This window comes from Bremia lactucae, linkage group LG4 (genome assembly GCF_004359215.1).
Source record: "Bremia lactucae strain SF5 linkage group LG4, whole genome shotgun sequence".
In the NCBI taxonomy this organism is placed as follows: Eukaryota; Oomycota; class Peronosporomycetes; order Peronosporales; family Peronosporaceae; genus Bremia; species Bremia lactucae.
In genome coordinates this window covers 2421192-2438350 of record NC_090613.1, presented here as the reverse complement: position 1 = coordinate 2438350, position 17159 = coordinate 2421192, and the positions used below count along the sequence as shown (strand labels likewise).

Below are 17159 nucleotides of genomic sequence, written 5' to 3'. Positions count from 1 at the left end.
TATGGTGCCACCTCGGCCGACCACACTCGGTGGACTTAGACGTGCCACTCCCACATATTTCAGGAATATTATACCCCTGACGACTGGCCTTAGGCCAACAATGCTTTCAGCATTCAATGAATTGTTATTACAACGAGTGTCACTCGACGAAGTACGTGTCGTTGCGCTTCCTTCTACTGAGCCGGGCTCAGAATTAATGTTTTCAACATTGGAGTTCATTAACTCAGACGTTCCAATGTCTTAAACACTGATGGACTCAGTCAATGATCCGCGCCAATAGCGCTTTTGTTCCCTAGCCAAGGTGGGCTCATGACTGTCCAAAACTTTGCTAGGAACATTGCGCGTGGCGCCTAAGACTTCCAATCGATCCATGACTGATGGCATTCAAGCCAGGCCATACCAAGGATGAGATCATATCTCAAATCCAAATCAAAGACATGGCAGCGTTCCATAGTGTCAAAGCCCAGAAACTTTATACCTATGTTCAATGGGAATTTAGGAACAGTGACACGAGTCCCAGTCGTTAAGCAAACAGTGATTGTATCACTTTCATGCGCTTTAAGCACCTCAACGTATTGTTAACATCCCTCAAGAAAAAGAAGTCGAGCATAATTGCAAGACGCTCCTGAGTCAATTAACATTGACCATGGCTTATCAAATCCATTCACAGTCGCTTGAGCGACTAATAAGCCAGGCTTGTACTCACGCCCCTAGTAATTACGCACCGAGCTAATTGGGGCTAGGTCCTGTTTATTCTCACCTCGTAGGGGTTCAACAGAGCCTAGGTCTTCCCCAGCAGGGCTCCCCGCACCTACTGGATATCGATGTTTTCCCGCACCGTACCAGATTTCTGGTGTAGGTCGGAGTTGGTGCTCTTTCGAGCTTTACGCGTATTTCGTAGGGGACAGGCCGGACGTAAATGTTTCGTGCTTTCGCACATATAACATCTACAGATGTTCTTATGCTGTTCCACGGATTGTAAAGCAACTTCTCCTTCCCGAACGAGGCTTAGGTCCAGGGGTTCCGTTCTATTAGACGGTACTTATGTGCTCGAAAAGCTTGTACGGTAAACTGGTGTGGTAACGCGAGCATACTTACGTGGTACTTTCGAAGAGACAGTTGCCATAGCGCGAGCGCTATGGCAACTGTCTCTTCGAAAGTAGCAGGATAAGACCGGAATAATTCCGTCCGGACAACACCCTCATTAAGATCCCCATGAAGATTGTTACATCAATTGCTTCTTGCACCGGGTCTTGATGCATACATTTAATGAGAGTTCTCAACTTTTGGACAAAGTCTCCTAGGGTTTCTTTACCCTGCGGAGTCGCTAGGAGCCGTGCTCGCATGCGAGAACCCTGATCAGGCGGTGTGAGGATGCAAGTCATTTGCTGATTTAGCGAATTTAATGAAGGACAAGCGTCGTTTATGGACGTACTGCACTATAGTGCCCACTCCATTGCTTTACCTCCGAGTTTGGAAATGGCCATAGCAACCTTTTCCCTGTTAAGAACAAGGCGAGGCCAATGGACATCTACATCTGCTTAATCCAAAAAGAGGGCTTTCTCCCTCTTTCCCTCAAATGTTTTTGCATTGACAACTAGAGGGTGAGCCTTAGGCTTCGAATCGGGTACAGAGATGTACCGGGTTGGCATATATGCTGCAAGGTAATCCTGAACCTGTCCGATCAGGGAGGATTTATATCGCATGAAGGCTTCAAGCCTTGCATGCATGACCTCGGCGCCCTGGGACGTAATGAACTCTATATGTTCAGGCCCAAATAAAGTTCTGAGCTTGTCATACGCTATGCGTTGCGTCTGTGAAAGTTCTGGAAACGTTTACATTTCAGTGAAGGCTTAGTCTTAAAAGACTCAGGTATAGATGGACCACGAGTGCTACCAGGTGTAGCGGAGCTACCTCGCCCCTTGAATCAGAGGAAGACTTATAGACTCAAATGGTGTCTTAGCTCTATAGACTAACGGGGTAAACAACTCAGGGAGTCCTACAGGCTATCAAAGCTTGACAAATCCTAGTTCAAGGGATTCAGGGGTTCGTAGTACCAAGTGGCGACAAGTGTCCGAGAGTATGCACCTTAGAAAGGCTCCTATTTCTCACAGATCAATGCGCAAGCCTGAGGAAGGCACTAGACGCTTTAAGGTCATGAAGGGAACTGCACTTTATTTAATTATCTAAATCTTAACCTTACCCTAGCTATTTAAAATTAGATTTCGGCCGCCAGATTTATATTTGGCGACGCCGAAATAACAGTACATCTTTTTTCTTAGTTGAAGAAAAGTGTAACATCGATCACAGGCAAGGAGGCAGCTCGGCATCTGACCTCTCGGCCGACGGCTTATACCAAGCTGTCGGCGAGGCATTGTTCAAGGATTGCTCCTAAACTAAGGCAATTTTGATTACCTCTATACCATCGTCGACGGCAAAGGACAAGCTTAACGGCTGCAGAAGATCTTTTCACTGGATTGAAGAGTTTAGACCACATTTGTTACCCATAATAAATGGGATTTAAGTAATTATCTATTTTAAAATAGGATAAAAGTGTATATTACCCACAAGGTAAAAGTACCACAACACGGTTCTCCAATCAATGTATGCCCCATTGCAATTCCCACAGTAGCAAAAGAAAAGGTGTTTACTCTTTTCATTTCAATAGTAGCCATTGGCAAACTGTTCTGCTGCAGACTGGTGCAGATATTAATTGTGTTAAACATCGCCGAAAATTAAATGTATTATGAAAAATAATACATGAATCAAAATGAAAGATTCGAATACACCAGAGAAGGCACCACCAAGAAATATTTTAGAAGAAGGTACCTTTTTAAACTTGCCGAGTTTATCTACTGGCAGCGAGACGCAGAATCCACCCTCACCAACCTCGACACTGGCTATTTACCAATTTCTAGAAAGCTCATGGACATCAGGATCCCATATAAGTAGCTCAGGCGCCGTGACATCTTGGACCGTAACAAAAGGTACGAGTGCTTACAACCCGCTTCCTCCACACAATGCGCGTCTTTTGGATGCAGCTGCCCAATGGGGAGATACCTAGCGTCTGCAGTCCATGCTGCAAGTCCACGTCGACGAGGTAGCCTTTATATTTCGTGTCAACGAGCGAAATCCCTCTACAATAATGGCACCGTGTAGCGCGTAGAAATCTTCGTACGTAGCTGCCCCTAGTTCTTAGGATCCAAGCGTTTCATAAGATTCCCTACGTCTTCTATTAAGATATTAACGCCGGCTCTTCGCAGACCACGCTGAATATCCATAACATTGACCTTGCCATTCATGTCTGTATCTACGGCGCAAAGGCCTCGCGTAGCAGCTAGTCCACTGTCACGCGTGAGATACAGCGCACAAGCTTGGCGCTGCTCAGCTTCCGCACTGCTAGCCTTTAAAGTCTCCTTTGACGATGTCATCGTGACAGAGGGCGAAAGAGCAGAAGCTCGGGTGAGCGTAATGGATAGTAGGGAAGCTCTAAAGCTTTGTTGCGAGCCTGTAGGCGGGCACGTCGTAATGCGGCCACGCTCTACTTAGACACACACTCTAGCACAGCGAGGAAGCGGTTTAACCAGGAAGTTGTGGTGGGCGCCTCAGCGACCTCACCCAACCCACTAAGTACTCTAGTAAAGTGTCGTCACGGGAGCGGTAATCCACCCCTCGTGCTCACTTATTAACTAGAAAGTAGTTTTCAGACTGATTTATATTTAATCGCATTAAATATAAATACCTATTTTATCAATCAAAAAAGTCATCTCTGTAGATAACACTAACATGCATTGCGAGCGTATCTTTATAGATATCTCGCATAATGGATGACGCTAGCCGTCATCCCTCCTAATGCTAATGCACCTATGTGCATCACATACACAAGGTTGGTCACAAATGTGTACACACCCGAGTTATGGGTCTAATTACTTTATTTAAGTAATTGACCATCCCCTTTAGTACACCAAGTGTACTTAAGGGGGACTGTAAAATATTTGACCAACTTTAACCCGTTACACCATCCCCCCTCAAAGAACGAATTTACATTTTAAATTCGTCAAAGAGGAACGAGGAACTGCGAGCAGCTTTACGTGCCGCTAGTTCTCTCAATCACTCTAGCGACCTGAGTTTACATACACGGCGCCAAAGATGCCACCAAAAAAGGGCCATGATGGTGGTTCGTCTGCGAAGATGCCCATTCAACCTCGCACTAAGCGCACGCGCCGCGTTAACACGACGGCAGCGTCTAATGCCTTAGTCGAAACGCCGACAGCTACTGCTGCTGTCGCGTAAACGGGGCTTGAGGATCCATCCCACTTTAACAGTAAGGATGTTGATCCGTCGCTCATTGTCGACTACATTGAGACGACAACGTTGCCGTCACCTCATAGTAGTGATGCGGACAACGAGCTCATGAGGAAGGATGATGGCGCTTATTGCCCATCCAAACTTCTCTCATGGCTCACGACGTGGAGACAGCAACATATACGAATGCTGTCTCGTCGTCAGCGCTGGAAAGCGCAGCGACATTTAATGGGAGCGCTGCCCATAAAGGCGCAGCTGCTTCTCCGTTGGGTAAAACCACAACGCCTTATGCTCAGCCCATTATCCATAATGGTTCTGACATAGAGGATTTTGAGCCTAAAGCTCCGCCGACGACACGTGAACGTGCTCAGTCGGTGTCACAAGCCAGTCGTTTAAAACGTGGTTATGCTACGGGTGGCATATCACTGATACCCCCTCCATCTAAATGGCCTCGTTTGAACGGGCCAAGAGCGTCACTCCTAAAGCGCGCTCTTGTAGACGCACGTAATGTTATGGCGGCTTTAGGTCATGAAAGCGTCAGGGAAAATCGCTTGAGCGTATTTTCCTGATCCCTGCCGTGTTGCGTTCAAATGAAACGCTCGGCCAATACGCGGAATTCACGCGCCGCATTCCACCGCATTCCGATACGATGAAATAGCGGTCGCAACGAATTAATTTTCGCCCGCTTGCGTGTGAAAGAAAGCATGGGCGGTACTGAACCCCCTGTTTCTTCTCACTACGCTACTTCTGATAGTCCTTTTGAGACTAGCGGAGAGGCCTCAGCTGGTGCTCCTTTTCATAGGCAGTCACCAAGCCGGTCATGTCAATACGTAGGGTATTGACCGGTTTACAAGAGGTGAAACTCTTCAAATATCTCCTCTACTGGACGAGGATCTGATACTTTTGCCTCACGGAGCAGTAGGCAAGCAACCTTCCAACAAGGAAGCGTTGATTCTCACCCGCACCATTCATCAGTGCAGGCGGCGCCCGATAGGAGTAGCGATTTTGCCCACCCAATCGCGACTGCCTTACCCGCGTCCGTTCAGTCGCAGGCGCTAAGCGCTGCTAAACGACGCATTAAGGATCTCGAGGGTCAAGTCTTGCGACTAACCTCGGATCTTCAGGATGTCCGAGCGAAGGCTCGTCAGGGTTATGAACGCCTACAAAAACTCGCTTGGACCTTCTGGAGTAGATAATACTGAGGGATCCGCGTTACTCGCGCAATTTCCTCGCTACCGAGTCATGTTCGTGGCGGGAGGATTCGATCCGCTGATAGTTTTTCGCCTTCTCCGTCTTCTTCACCCGAACGACGCTCGACTCACAGTCGGCGTCACCATCGGTCTCCTTAGACGGGTGGGGGTATGTGATCTCATTTTTTGGGATCTACATACCGTTTCAGACGCTAACGTAAATACGGGGTGCGTCTTCATATACGGGGGAAGGGAAGCCTATAATTTAGGTCTCCAACCTATTCTACCACCGTAAAAAGCCCAATGAAACGCGGCAACAACTTCGTAGTACCTCCAGGTAGTACATAAATTGCATTTGAAGTAGGGTAGCAGTACTTAATAGTACCTTTCCACCTACTCTATAGCGTTCATTTTTTTGCAACCATTCCGGTCCGCATATTCTTTTTGCTTGTCCTGGGCGCTTGCCATCGCGTCACGGACTTCTCGTGTGATGGCTAGTCGCTCATCCACAAAGCTTTGAGCCTTGCTCACGCTTTTAGCATCAAACTCGCCCATGATACCGCCGAGAGGTCGGTCATAAGACGTAGTTTTATTGACCACTGCTAAATTAACATCAAACTCGCCTATGATACCGCCGAGAGGTCGGTCATAAGACGCAATTTTATTGACCATTGCTAGAATAGCAGGGTCAGTAGGGAAAGTTTCTATCGTTGAGATGAACCCCGCGGGTCATCGTCATATTGACGAAACTATGTCCCTATTTCGCACCAAGCATAGTGAGGGGCCCTCCCCCAGTACAAGCGAGACACCGTTTTATATTTACGGACTGCGCCATCCTCGGACGCCAGTTTTGTCGGGCTGCGCACAAACAAAGCTGGCGTCCGAGGATGGCGCAGTCCGTAAATATAAAACGGTGTCTCACCCGCACTGGCGTGTACCATGTTTTTATAGCGAACTCCACAAAGGGCAATTGCTTGCTCCATTCTTTGGGAGTTGCTATCGTGCGTAAGACATCCACCACGACCCGATTGGCACGTTCTGTTTGGCCATCGGTTTGGGGATCATCTGCGGTCGACATGTGGAGCTTGCTACCTAGCAGCTCGAACACATGTCGCCAAAACCCAGACGTAAAACGTGGATCCCGGTCCGATACAATGGTCTCGGGCATCCCGTGGAGTCGGTATATATGATCCAGAAACAAGAGAGCTACCTCCTTGCCTGTGATGGATGTTTTACATGGTGCTAAATGCACCATTTTGCTCAGTTTACCAGCAACAAGAGAGCTACCTCTTTGCCTGTGATGGATGTTTACATGGTGCTAAATGCACCATCTTGCTCAGTTTATCTCTCTCACATGAGTGCCTGATAGTAACTATCCTAAAAAATTAACGCGGAAAAGATAGTTAACTTATCCATGGAGTTTAACAAAACATCTTTTCGCGGGATTGGCGTCTGCGCCGGTATGGTTGCCATGTTCAGCTTAATGTTAGCATGAACCACGCGCCATCCACGTGTGGCTTTACGCACACAGCAAGTCGGGCTGGAGTGAGGCGATTTGCTCTCACGCACATTTCCCGCCTTGGCTCGCTTGTCTAAGAACCCATCGATATAATCGACTTACTCTTTTGGCAACAGCCATTGCCTGGTCACACAATATTTAGTGCCAGGTTTGAGGTCTATTTCGTGCACCTTATCTGCTGGTAGGCGGCTTGGCATTTCTTCTGGGAACACATCGCGATGTATTCACAGAACCTCAAAGAACGGGCTGTCTTTCAAGGCATCCCAGCCTTGAGCAGCGAACCGTTTCTTTTTGTCAGTTTCTAGGACGCTCTCGTCCATAGTGGACGACGAGCAACAGTCCACCAAGTTCTCTTCTGGAACTGGTGTGACTATTTCATGGATCTTTCATTCCTTTAATTTGGACAGGAGCAGATCCCACGACATCTCCGGGAGATTTACTATTTCCTCGACAGATTTAAAGACTTGCCGGAGCACCTAAACTAAGGATGCCTCCGCAATTTCGTCTTTGAGGCCTCGAACACCTCGTTCGAAGGCCCGTCGTCTTTATTAGGGACTGATCCAAAGGTCCCTCGTTTAGACGTGCGTTTGGTCGTCCTGATCCGTCGGAAACTCGTTTTTTGAGTCACCACGACCTTTGACTGGGAAGCGGGTGCCGTTGCTCTCCTGGCTCCCTTCCAGCCCACAAGGCTCTAGGCACTGTGCTGGTTTATGCGACGCTTGACTTCCTATCAGCTCGCCATCTACTGCCACAGGCCCTCGGCTCTGTGCAGGACATTCGGACGCATGACTACTTGTCATCGTCCTTTTCACTACACTTGTCTCCACGAGCTGGGTAGGAATTGGTGACGTTTGACATCCTGTCAACGCACCCTCAACTGTGTTCGACACGACGTTATTGCATAGGCCTCTCGCAGGATCACACCGTTTCCAGTGTCCTGCGTAGAGTTCGCAACTGTGCGTATTCGCCAGTCTATCCATGATTGGTGTTTTGCCAACCATGGCATGCCTATGATGAGGTCACGGACTCTCCGTACCTAGCACTGTAAGCTTCTCTTTACAAGAGAAGTCACTAAAGCTGAAGGCGAGTTTTACCTGAACTCCCTCACACTTAACGAGCGCGCCGTTCGCTAAACGATCGGTCGTCTCTTCTCGCTTGCCATCCTGGCAAAGCGACTCAAACATCGCCGGTCTCTTTCTTAGAGCCGCGAGTTTTACAAAATTCTGGGATGCACCCGAATCCACAAGGAAGGTCATCACCTGGTCATAGCCTCGGACTCGAGCGCTATAGACCTGCAGGGTTGAGGTCCGAAATTTCGGGACCTCAGGGACTATGCTACCCATTTGTTCGACATTTCCAAACTTAGGGGTAGCTTCAAAGTCCGCGTCAGTAGGGCATACCGTCCCTACGGCGCTCCTGCATTTCCCGCCCTCAGCGGTCGATCGAGAACCCATGCGTCTCGCACGCTGGTTCTTGCCATCGTCCTTTAAAAAAGGGATTCCTCTTGCTGGGCATCTTTGCCCCAGCAGGGACCCTGGCATAGCAGCGAGCCATCAAATGGCCGCTTGCCGCATTTATAGCAGACAACTGCTGCATTGACCAACTCCGTGGGAGTGGCATCTGACCCTTCGGCCGACGGCTTATACCAAGCTGTCGCCGAGGCACTGTTGTAGGATTGCTCCTCAAATAAGGCAATTTAGATTGCTTATTCTATCGTCGACGGCACCTTTCTGAAAAAGGCCTGTCGCGATGGGCCATGCCGTTGTCGGTTCATAAACGTGGGCAATATAAAGTGCTCCGGAGTTGGACCTACAGTAATGGACGCCGACAGCGACAGCATCTCTTGCACATGCTCTTGCAGAGATCGCTTCGCCTGTCGCGTTTCACGCGCCTGAAGCAACACTTCGTTGCTCGGCGACTGGTATATCGCGCGAATTTTTTTCTAAAATATCGCCCATGTAGGATCGCCTTTCTATCCGCCATAAACGCCGAGTAAGCCCACTCCGAGGCCTTGCCGCGCAGGTGCGACATGGCGTGCGACACCATCCGGCTGTCGTCCCCGATGAGCTGCGCGACACCGCATTGCCCCGGGTTCGTTACGTTCGTCTGCGCACGCCAGTGTAAGATATTGCCATATTGTTGTTGTTGTTGTTCAGGAATATTTGTACTCGCCGAAATTCTTGCGCGCAATATCCAAGGCATGTTGAGATATTTTGCGGTACTCCTTGCACACCGAATTGTTGTATGTAATCGTGTCGACGCATATACGTTGTGTAGCATTGCAAGTCGTGAATATTATGACAATATCATAGCCGGTATAGCGCTGCAGCTCCATCAAACTTGGGCGGGTCCATCCGAATGCGCCTCAGCTGATGCGGCCGGGCAGAGAGCATCTCAACAGTCCTATTGAGAGCCTCGCTCCGAGCCTTTCGCACCGAGCGTAGTGAAGGGCCCTCCCTTACTAAGACTCGGGCAGCGCACAACCGAGACTGGCGTCCGAGGATGGCGCAGTCCATTTATATATAACGGAGTCTCACCCGCACTGACGTGGAAACTGTTAGTTATAGCGAACTCCACGAAGGACAAATGCTTGCTCCATTTCTTGGGAGCCGCTACCTTGCGCAAGATATCCAACACGACCCGATTGGCACGTTCCGTTTGCTGTCTGCTTAAATGTGATCAAGGTGCTACATGGTGCTAAATGCACCAATCAGCGCAGTCTGTCTACAAAGACGACGAGCCCCGTCCGACTTTTATGGTAAAGCGGCATGCCAAACATGAAGTCCAGACTGACCGACTTCCAACAATCCGCTGAAATTCGTAGCAGATTCAATGGCGCACTGCTGGACAATGCAGGCTTTATGCGCTGACACTGTTTGCAAGAGCGAATATAGTTGGCCACTCATCGATATAGGTGTGGCCATAAAAATTCCTCTGACAGTCGTGATAATGTCTATTCACGGCCCAGATGCCTCCTTGATGGCGCATCATGGAGCTCGTGAAGGATGATCAGCTTGAGATCTGTGTCATGAGGCACATAGATTCTCAAGGGATCACAAGGTGACAGCTGATGCCATAACAGGCCATCACTGTAGCTAAAGCGATTTAGTTTAGCTTTCAGATGCGACGTAAGGGTTACCTTTCGTCCACCAAAGTGATCCAACAGCAGGCGCCAATGGTCGTCCTGACTATAGCTCTCTTTTATCTCAGAGGCCAATGAGCTCGTCACGTGGTATGCCTTCATGTCTGCCAACGTTGATGACTCAACTTGTGCTTTAGCACGAGACACATTTTTCTTGGTGTCTGACCTCGAAGTCTGGTCTGCGCGATAATGCGTCAGCCAAGACATTCGGGCTTGTATTTAACTTTAAATTTAGAGAAGAATGTAAGCGATCTTGCCATTCAAGGCGAGAGGTGCGGTGAGTTTATTGCGGTCCGCAGTGATACGTAATCTATACAAACCACAAAAGGTTCGGTGCCTAATAGGTGCACTCGAAACTCGACAAGAGCATAATTTATTGAAAGTGGCTCTTTGTCATGTACGGGGTAATTCAGTTTCGCGGCTTTTAAAAGCCGGGACTGATAAGAAATGGCACTGACAACACCGTCGTTATCCTTCTGCATGAGGGCGCTTCCGATTGCAAAGTTACTTGCACCGCAGACTTCTGCACGAGTGCGCTGCCGATTGCAAAGTTACTTGCACCGCAAACGACGCTATATGACTTATCCGTGCCTGGCAATGCCAAGATCGGTGCCTCTATCAGAGATTGCTTAACTGATGTGAAAGCATTTCCTTGATTTTTTAACCAACTTCATTCTGCGTCTTTTTTGAGGAGGTCAGATAATAATTTAGTTCTCTCCGCATAATTATTGCTATACTTGTGCAAATAATTACGAACCCTAGGAATGAACGCAAAATCTTCACGTGCCGTGGGATTGGCCATTCCTTGACAGCCATTAAGTTGTCTGAGTCTGCTCATGCACCATGTGTACCTCGATGCAGCCCAGCACAGGAATCTCGGGGACCCCTATAACGCACTTTTGCAAGTTGACATACAATTGGGCGTCCTTCAAAGTCTGTAACACAGCGTCTAAATGACGCTTGTGCGACTCTATTGCGCTCAGCTCGTCCTCGTCCCTACTAAGCACGAATACATCGTCAAAGTAATGGGACGCGTAGGCACGGTGCTGACGCATCACATGAGCCACCACTCCGTTGAATGTCGCTAGTGCGTTTTTCAAACCTTAGGGCATCACAAGCCACTCCCAAACCATACCGCTTGGGGTGCTTACTGCTGTTTTAGCTACACCGGACTCTCACATGAGTACCTGATAGTAGCCATCCTAAAAATACATCGCTAAAGAGATAGTTAACTTATTCATGGAGTTCAACAGAGCATATTTCCGCGGTATTGGCGTTTGCCGGTATGGTGGTCGTGTTCAGCTTATTTTAAGCATGAACCACGCGCCATCCATCTGTGCCCTTAAGCACATATAAGGTCGGGCTGTAATGAGGCGATTCGATCTCCCGCACATGTCCCGCCTTCGCTCGCTTGTCAAACAACTCAACGATATAATCGACTCGTATCTTCGGCAAAGACAGCCATTACCTGGTCACATGCCAGGTTCCAGGTCAGTCTCGTACTCGATGCCCCTATCGGCCGGTAGAAGGCTCGACACTTCTTTTGGGAACACATTACGATGTTTCCGCAGAATTTCATAAAGACGAGTTATCCTTCAAGGCATACAGCTTTGAGCAGCGAACCGTTTCCTTTTGTTCGTCTCCGAGACGCTTTCGTCTAATGAAGACGACGACAAACTGTCCATTAAGTTCTTTTCTGGAACTAATGCGACTACTTCGTGGATATTTCCTTCCTTAAGTTCGGCAAGGAACAGATCCCACGGCATCTCCGGGAGTTTTACTATCTCCTCGGCATATTTAAGACTTGCCGGAGCACCTCAACTGAGAATGCCTCCACCATTTCGTCTTCGACGGCCTCGAACACCTCGTTCGAAAGCCTGTCCTCTTTTGTCAGGACCGAACCAGAGGTCACTCGTTCTGACGTGCCTTTCATCGTCCTTATTTGTCTGGTACTCGTTTTCGAGTCACCACGACCTTTGACTGGGGAGCGGGTGCTAACACACCCTTTCCAACCACACCAGGTTTTAGGCTCTGTGCCGGTCCTTGTGACGCTTGACTTCCTGTCAGCTCTCTGTCTACTGCCACAGGCTCTCGGCTCTGAGCAGGACCATTGAACGCATGACTTCTTGCAATCGTCCTTTTCACTACACCTGTCTCTCCGAGCTGGGTGGGACTTGATGAAGTTTGACATCCCGTCAAGACAACCTCAACTGTGGTGTACACGACATCAGTTGCACAAGTCTCTCGCAGGAGCACAGTCTTCCCGATGTCCTGCGTAAAGTTAGCGACTGTGTGCGTACACCTGTCTATTCATGGTTGGTTTCTGGCCAACTTTAGCATGCCTAGGATGAGGTCATACGGACTCTCCATACCTAGCACTGTGAACTTCGCTCTACAGGAGAAGACACTAGAACTGAGGGCGAGTTCAACTTGAACTCCCTCAGAATTTTTACGAGCGCGCCATTCGCTAAATAAACGGTCGCCTCTTCTCGCTTGCCATCCTGGCAAAATATCTCAAACACCGCCAGCCTCTTTCTTAGAGCCGCGAGTTTAACAAAATTCTGGCATGCACCCGAATCCACGAGAAGGGTCATCACCTGGTCATAGCCTCGTACTCGAGCGCTATAGACCTGCAGGGTTGAGGTCCGAAATTTCGAGACCTCAGGGAACATGCTACCCACTCGATAACTGAACTCAGAGGTAGCTTCAGAGTCCGCGTCAGTAGGTCATCCCGCCCCTACTGCACTCCTGCATCTACCGAACCCTTAGTGGTTAATGCAGAACTCACGCGTTTTGTGGTTCTTGCCATCACCCTTTGGTTAGGGAGGCCTCTTGCTGGGCGTCTTAGCCCCAGCGGGGACTCTGGCATAGCAGCGAGCCATCATATGACCGCGCTTGCCGTACTTGTAGCAGACGTAGTCTGCTACAATTTGCCGACGAATTATATTAAGCTGTCGTTGAGGCACCGTTGTAGGACTTCTCACTAAGGCAATTTGAAATTACTCTTATATCGTCGACGTCATCTTTCTAAAAAGGGCCTTTAGCGATGAGCCGTGCGGCAGTCCGTTCATAAACGTGGGCACCTTAATGTGACCTGGCATCGGACCCCCAACAATGAACGCCGACAGCAAGCGCATCTCCTGCACATATTCTTGCAGGGATCGCTTCGGCTGTCGCTATCCAGAGAAGCGCGCCTGAAGCAACATTTCGTTGCTCAGCGGCTGATACGTGGCGCAAATTTTTGTCTTAAAGATCGCCTAGGAAAGGAATAATTTACCGTCCGCCATAAGCGCCGAGTAAGCCCACTCTGAGGCCTTGTCGCACAACTGGGACATGGCGTACGACACCGTCCGAGTGTCGTCCTGAGTGACAGGTCAATTACCGTTACACGAGTTAATTGACCTTCGCGCTCAGTTTAACGAGGCACCCTTTGCTAGTACTGCTAACAGTACTAGACAACCTACACCGATCACAATAATGGTGGGGGGCTCGGTTACTTCATGTACACGACGTCAGAGGAAGATCATAGGTAGCTAATTAGTCTTTGCTACCAAAGGTTAGTTCTAAGGCTTTAGAGTAGGGAAAAAGTAATACTGTATTAATATATTGAGCTCCCACGTAACAATCTTCTATCTACTGACTTAATTATATTAATAACAAACTATTTATGGCGCTTACTTGCGCACCGCACAATCGTATCTTATAACAAATGGCGTGGTTGATTTAAACTTATATCAACCAATCAATAGGAGTCATATCTGATTGCGTCAATATTACAAAATTTGTTATATTAAAATTATTATGTCAAATTAATAAAGATAATAACTTTGTACTTTATTATTTATTTCCTCTCATAAGAAATAGTATTTATCATTTCTCCTATAGGAAAAAAATTATGTTACGGTACACCTCAATACATAAAGTGTACTTAACGGGCATGTAATTTAAGGCTGTTAGCCCGTTGCAGTAATCAGTGTAGGCTGACTAGTACTGTTATCAGTACTAGCAGAATGTGCCCCGTTACACTTCACTAACGAGTAGCGATTCATTAAGAAAAAGACAAAAACGCAGCCAAGTTCGTCAGCAGCCCCATTCGACCAAGTTAATAAGCATTTTATGACACGGAATGTCTAGACCCACCCCAGTAACAAACGAAATTATTTTAGCCAATCAAAATATCTGTAACGGGGCACCTTTTGCTAAGTACTGATCACAGTAATCAGTGTAGGATGAATAGTACTGCTATCAGTACTATATCACTACATCTTTATTTAACTTATGGGTAACATAATGTCTAAAATTTCCTAAGCCTGGTAAGCAACGCCGCCTTCTCAGTCGAGTCCGGTGGCTGTACGGGACTTTCCAATGTCGGTGACGGCTCTCGGGGGTTGTCTTGCCAGCCGGCGTTGACATTTTATCAGACGCAAACCGTGTAATTGGGAGTCCGCTCGCCGACTTTCTTGCTTCCCTATTGCTCTGACTTGCCTCACACTCCGCGACGCTGCTGTGGATAGTCACGACCGCGTTCTGAATGTCACTCGGATTCGTTGAGCCCACAGGTGTTGATACAGATGCTGCTCACGATGAACCACATACGCTTCCATATCGGATTTGTAGGCGGTAGCCTTATCCGGATGGTCTCGGCGAAGATGCTCCGTAATTACTTTGGAAAGCTCCGGTGCCCGCCAGCTTACTCTTTGATCTAGGAAGCCTCCGGTGCCCGCCTGCTTACACTTTGATCTAGGAAGCCCTGGAGAACCTCTAGCTCTCATTGTTCTCCAGTCCAGTGGCAGATGAGCTTCTGCCAACAGCCTTGCGCGCAGGGGCAAGTGCAGAAGATGTGTTCCAGCATCTCTTTGACTCCGTGACAGCAGTGAAGCTTACGGCAACTGTTGTTACGTTCCCGGCCTGCATGGTATAGGTTGAGTTGCCCTAATGCAACGCGATACGCGACCCACGCCTGGTACTCCGTAAGCATGTTGCCATTATCTCTGACCGCTGGAGGCGGCTGCTCGAGTGCCGCGGACTGTCATGCACTTGTCCGCGCCGAGCTTTCGAGCCGCCGCAACGTCTGTGTCAGTAGGTATTCCGATCCTTTATACCTATGAAACGGTTGATTATTCAGTAAGGAGAGAATATGTTTGTTTGCAGTGGAGTCAGGTAAGTTCCACGGCAATCCATGCAGGAGCGGATGCGCCTGAAAACTGATACCTTCAGCCGCTTGAGCCCTCCGGAGCTTCTGACAGTCAGCTGCCGTCTCGGATCCTCGGTGTTGGTTTGGGCGATGCGCTAGTGCATGCCGATACTCCCTTGCTCCAGGTCAATCGTACTTTGCTTGTCGAAGTCAAGGGCTTTGTAAACCTTTTGAATATGGCCTGTCGTGACACAGCTCCACGTGTACGCTCGCTGTGGCTGACGCGGCACTATGAGCCGCTGTGCCCCAAGGCGTTCACCGATTTTCAATCTCGGGCGCTAAGGAGAATAGCGATCCCCAGCGTTGCAGCTTAGCTTGTTGATACATAGTCTCACCAACCGCTGGAATGATAAGCGAGTACGTTTGATCCCCAACTCGTCGCACTTGAAGATCCGCTACGGCACAGGGCCGGATTTTGTCGTACTTCCTGAGTTGTAAGACGCGTCCAATCTGGTCACTTATTTAAGGATCGCTAGTGCATAAGTACGTGGGCCAGAAGGCCGTCTCTTCTAATGTCAGCACAGGCGGCCAGGGCAAGAGTGTAAGGACCAGTCATCTTGCTCAGCCCTTGACCACTCATTTCGACTTACCTTTTAAACCATTCATTTTCTTTAATTTAATTTTACATATGCGCCATAATAAAAACAAGTAAAAAGTTTGCGCAATTAGGAGAGATGATACTCAGTAAGAATTAGATTAAGGATAGGCGATACCTTAAGGAGTATACCAAAAGTATCGGTTAGTTAAACTAATTTTAATTCAGTCGTAATTTACCCACATCCTGACAAGTGGTAGCACTTGTTGGTCCTCCGCCCGCTTCTCCGCCGTCCTCCGCCCGCTTCTCCGCCGTCCTCCACCCGCTTCTTCGCCGTCCGCTCGCCTCTTCGCTGCACGCCCGCTTTTCCGCCGTCTGCCGCTTCTTCGCCGTCCGCTCGCCTCTCCGCTGCACGCCCGCTTCTCCGCCGTCTGCCGCTTCTTCGCCGTCCGCTTGCCTCCTTACTGTACGCTTGCTTCTTCGCCTTTCGCGCTTCGTGGGACTGCACTGCGTTGGATTGCAAAGTACTGCTTGTAGCGTGAGAGATTTCCGCTCGCAGCCAATAAGGTACTGCTTGTAGCGTGGGAATTTCCGCTCGCAGTTCACTGCTCCATCTTTTTGGAAGCGCTGCGTAACAGTTTTGAGTGTGTGGCTTTCAGTATCCACTGTAATTCTAAGCGTCTGCCTAGGCAGATATAGTCGCTTAGTCTGTGTGAGGTTGGGTCCGGCTTAACTCGGTGAAACAGTTAATCCATCTGGGATAAGGTTTAATCTCTAACGCATTACGCCCAAGAGCTAAAGTAAGTCGTTGAGTTCTATGAGCAAGAAGAGAAAGGCTACAACTCAGATTCCGTTTGACTGCAGTAAGGCTTTCCTCTTTGAGTACGGTGAAAAGTCTTCAAAGACTGCGAACGATCTGCTTGCGTCTTTACAAAAGACTCGGCGCATTGCAAAGATCTTAGCAAAGCAACTCACCATGGAGAAAGCCTCCCTGCCCAAGCAAGGGTCCACTTTATCAGCTTCCCTATCGAAGTAGACGCGCTTTTGGAAGAAGCCGAACGCACCATCTTAAAGGATCTTCGGTTAAACTTAAGAGACCTAAATAAACTAAACAACTAAGTCTTTTAAAAGTTCCGAACACATCTTCTTCCATTATGGGCCAACCCTCAAACGCCGAGCTAATGCAGCAAATGATGCATATGCTACAGCAACAACAAGAGTTGATCAAATCCTTGGCTAACTCCCAAAAAGAAGGTGGGCTTAAGGTGGACGGG

General features: G+C 48.6%; 2 protein-coding genes across 2 annotated transcripts; one reads left to right on the top strand and one right to left on the bottom strand.

Moving 5' to 3' along the window:
- Positions 1–2770: 2770 nt before the first annotated feature.
- Positions 2771–3064, top strand: CCR75_001914 (uncharacterized protein; the record flags this gene model as incomplete). Its single annotated transcript, XM_067960015.1, has 1 exon — positions 2771–3064. One exon carries the CDS (start codon positions 2771–2773, stop codon positions 3062–3064), a length of 294 nt encoding a protein of 97 aa, XP_067816881.1.
- Positions 3065–3188: 124 nt separating this feature from the next.
- Positions 3189–3431, bottom strand: CCR75_001915 (uncharacterized protein; the record flags this gene model as incomplete). The annotated part of the gene is made up of 1 exon (XM_067960016.1): positions 3189–3431. One exon carries the CDS (start codon positions 3429–3431, stop codon positions 3189–3191), a length of 243 nt encoding a protein of 80 aa, XP_067816882.1.
- Between the last annotated feature and the right edge of the window lie 13728 nt (positions 3432–17159).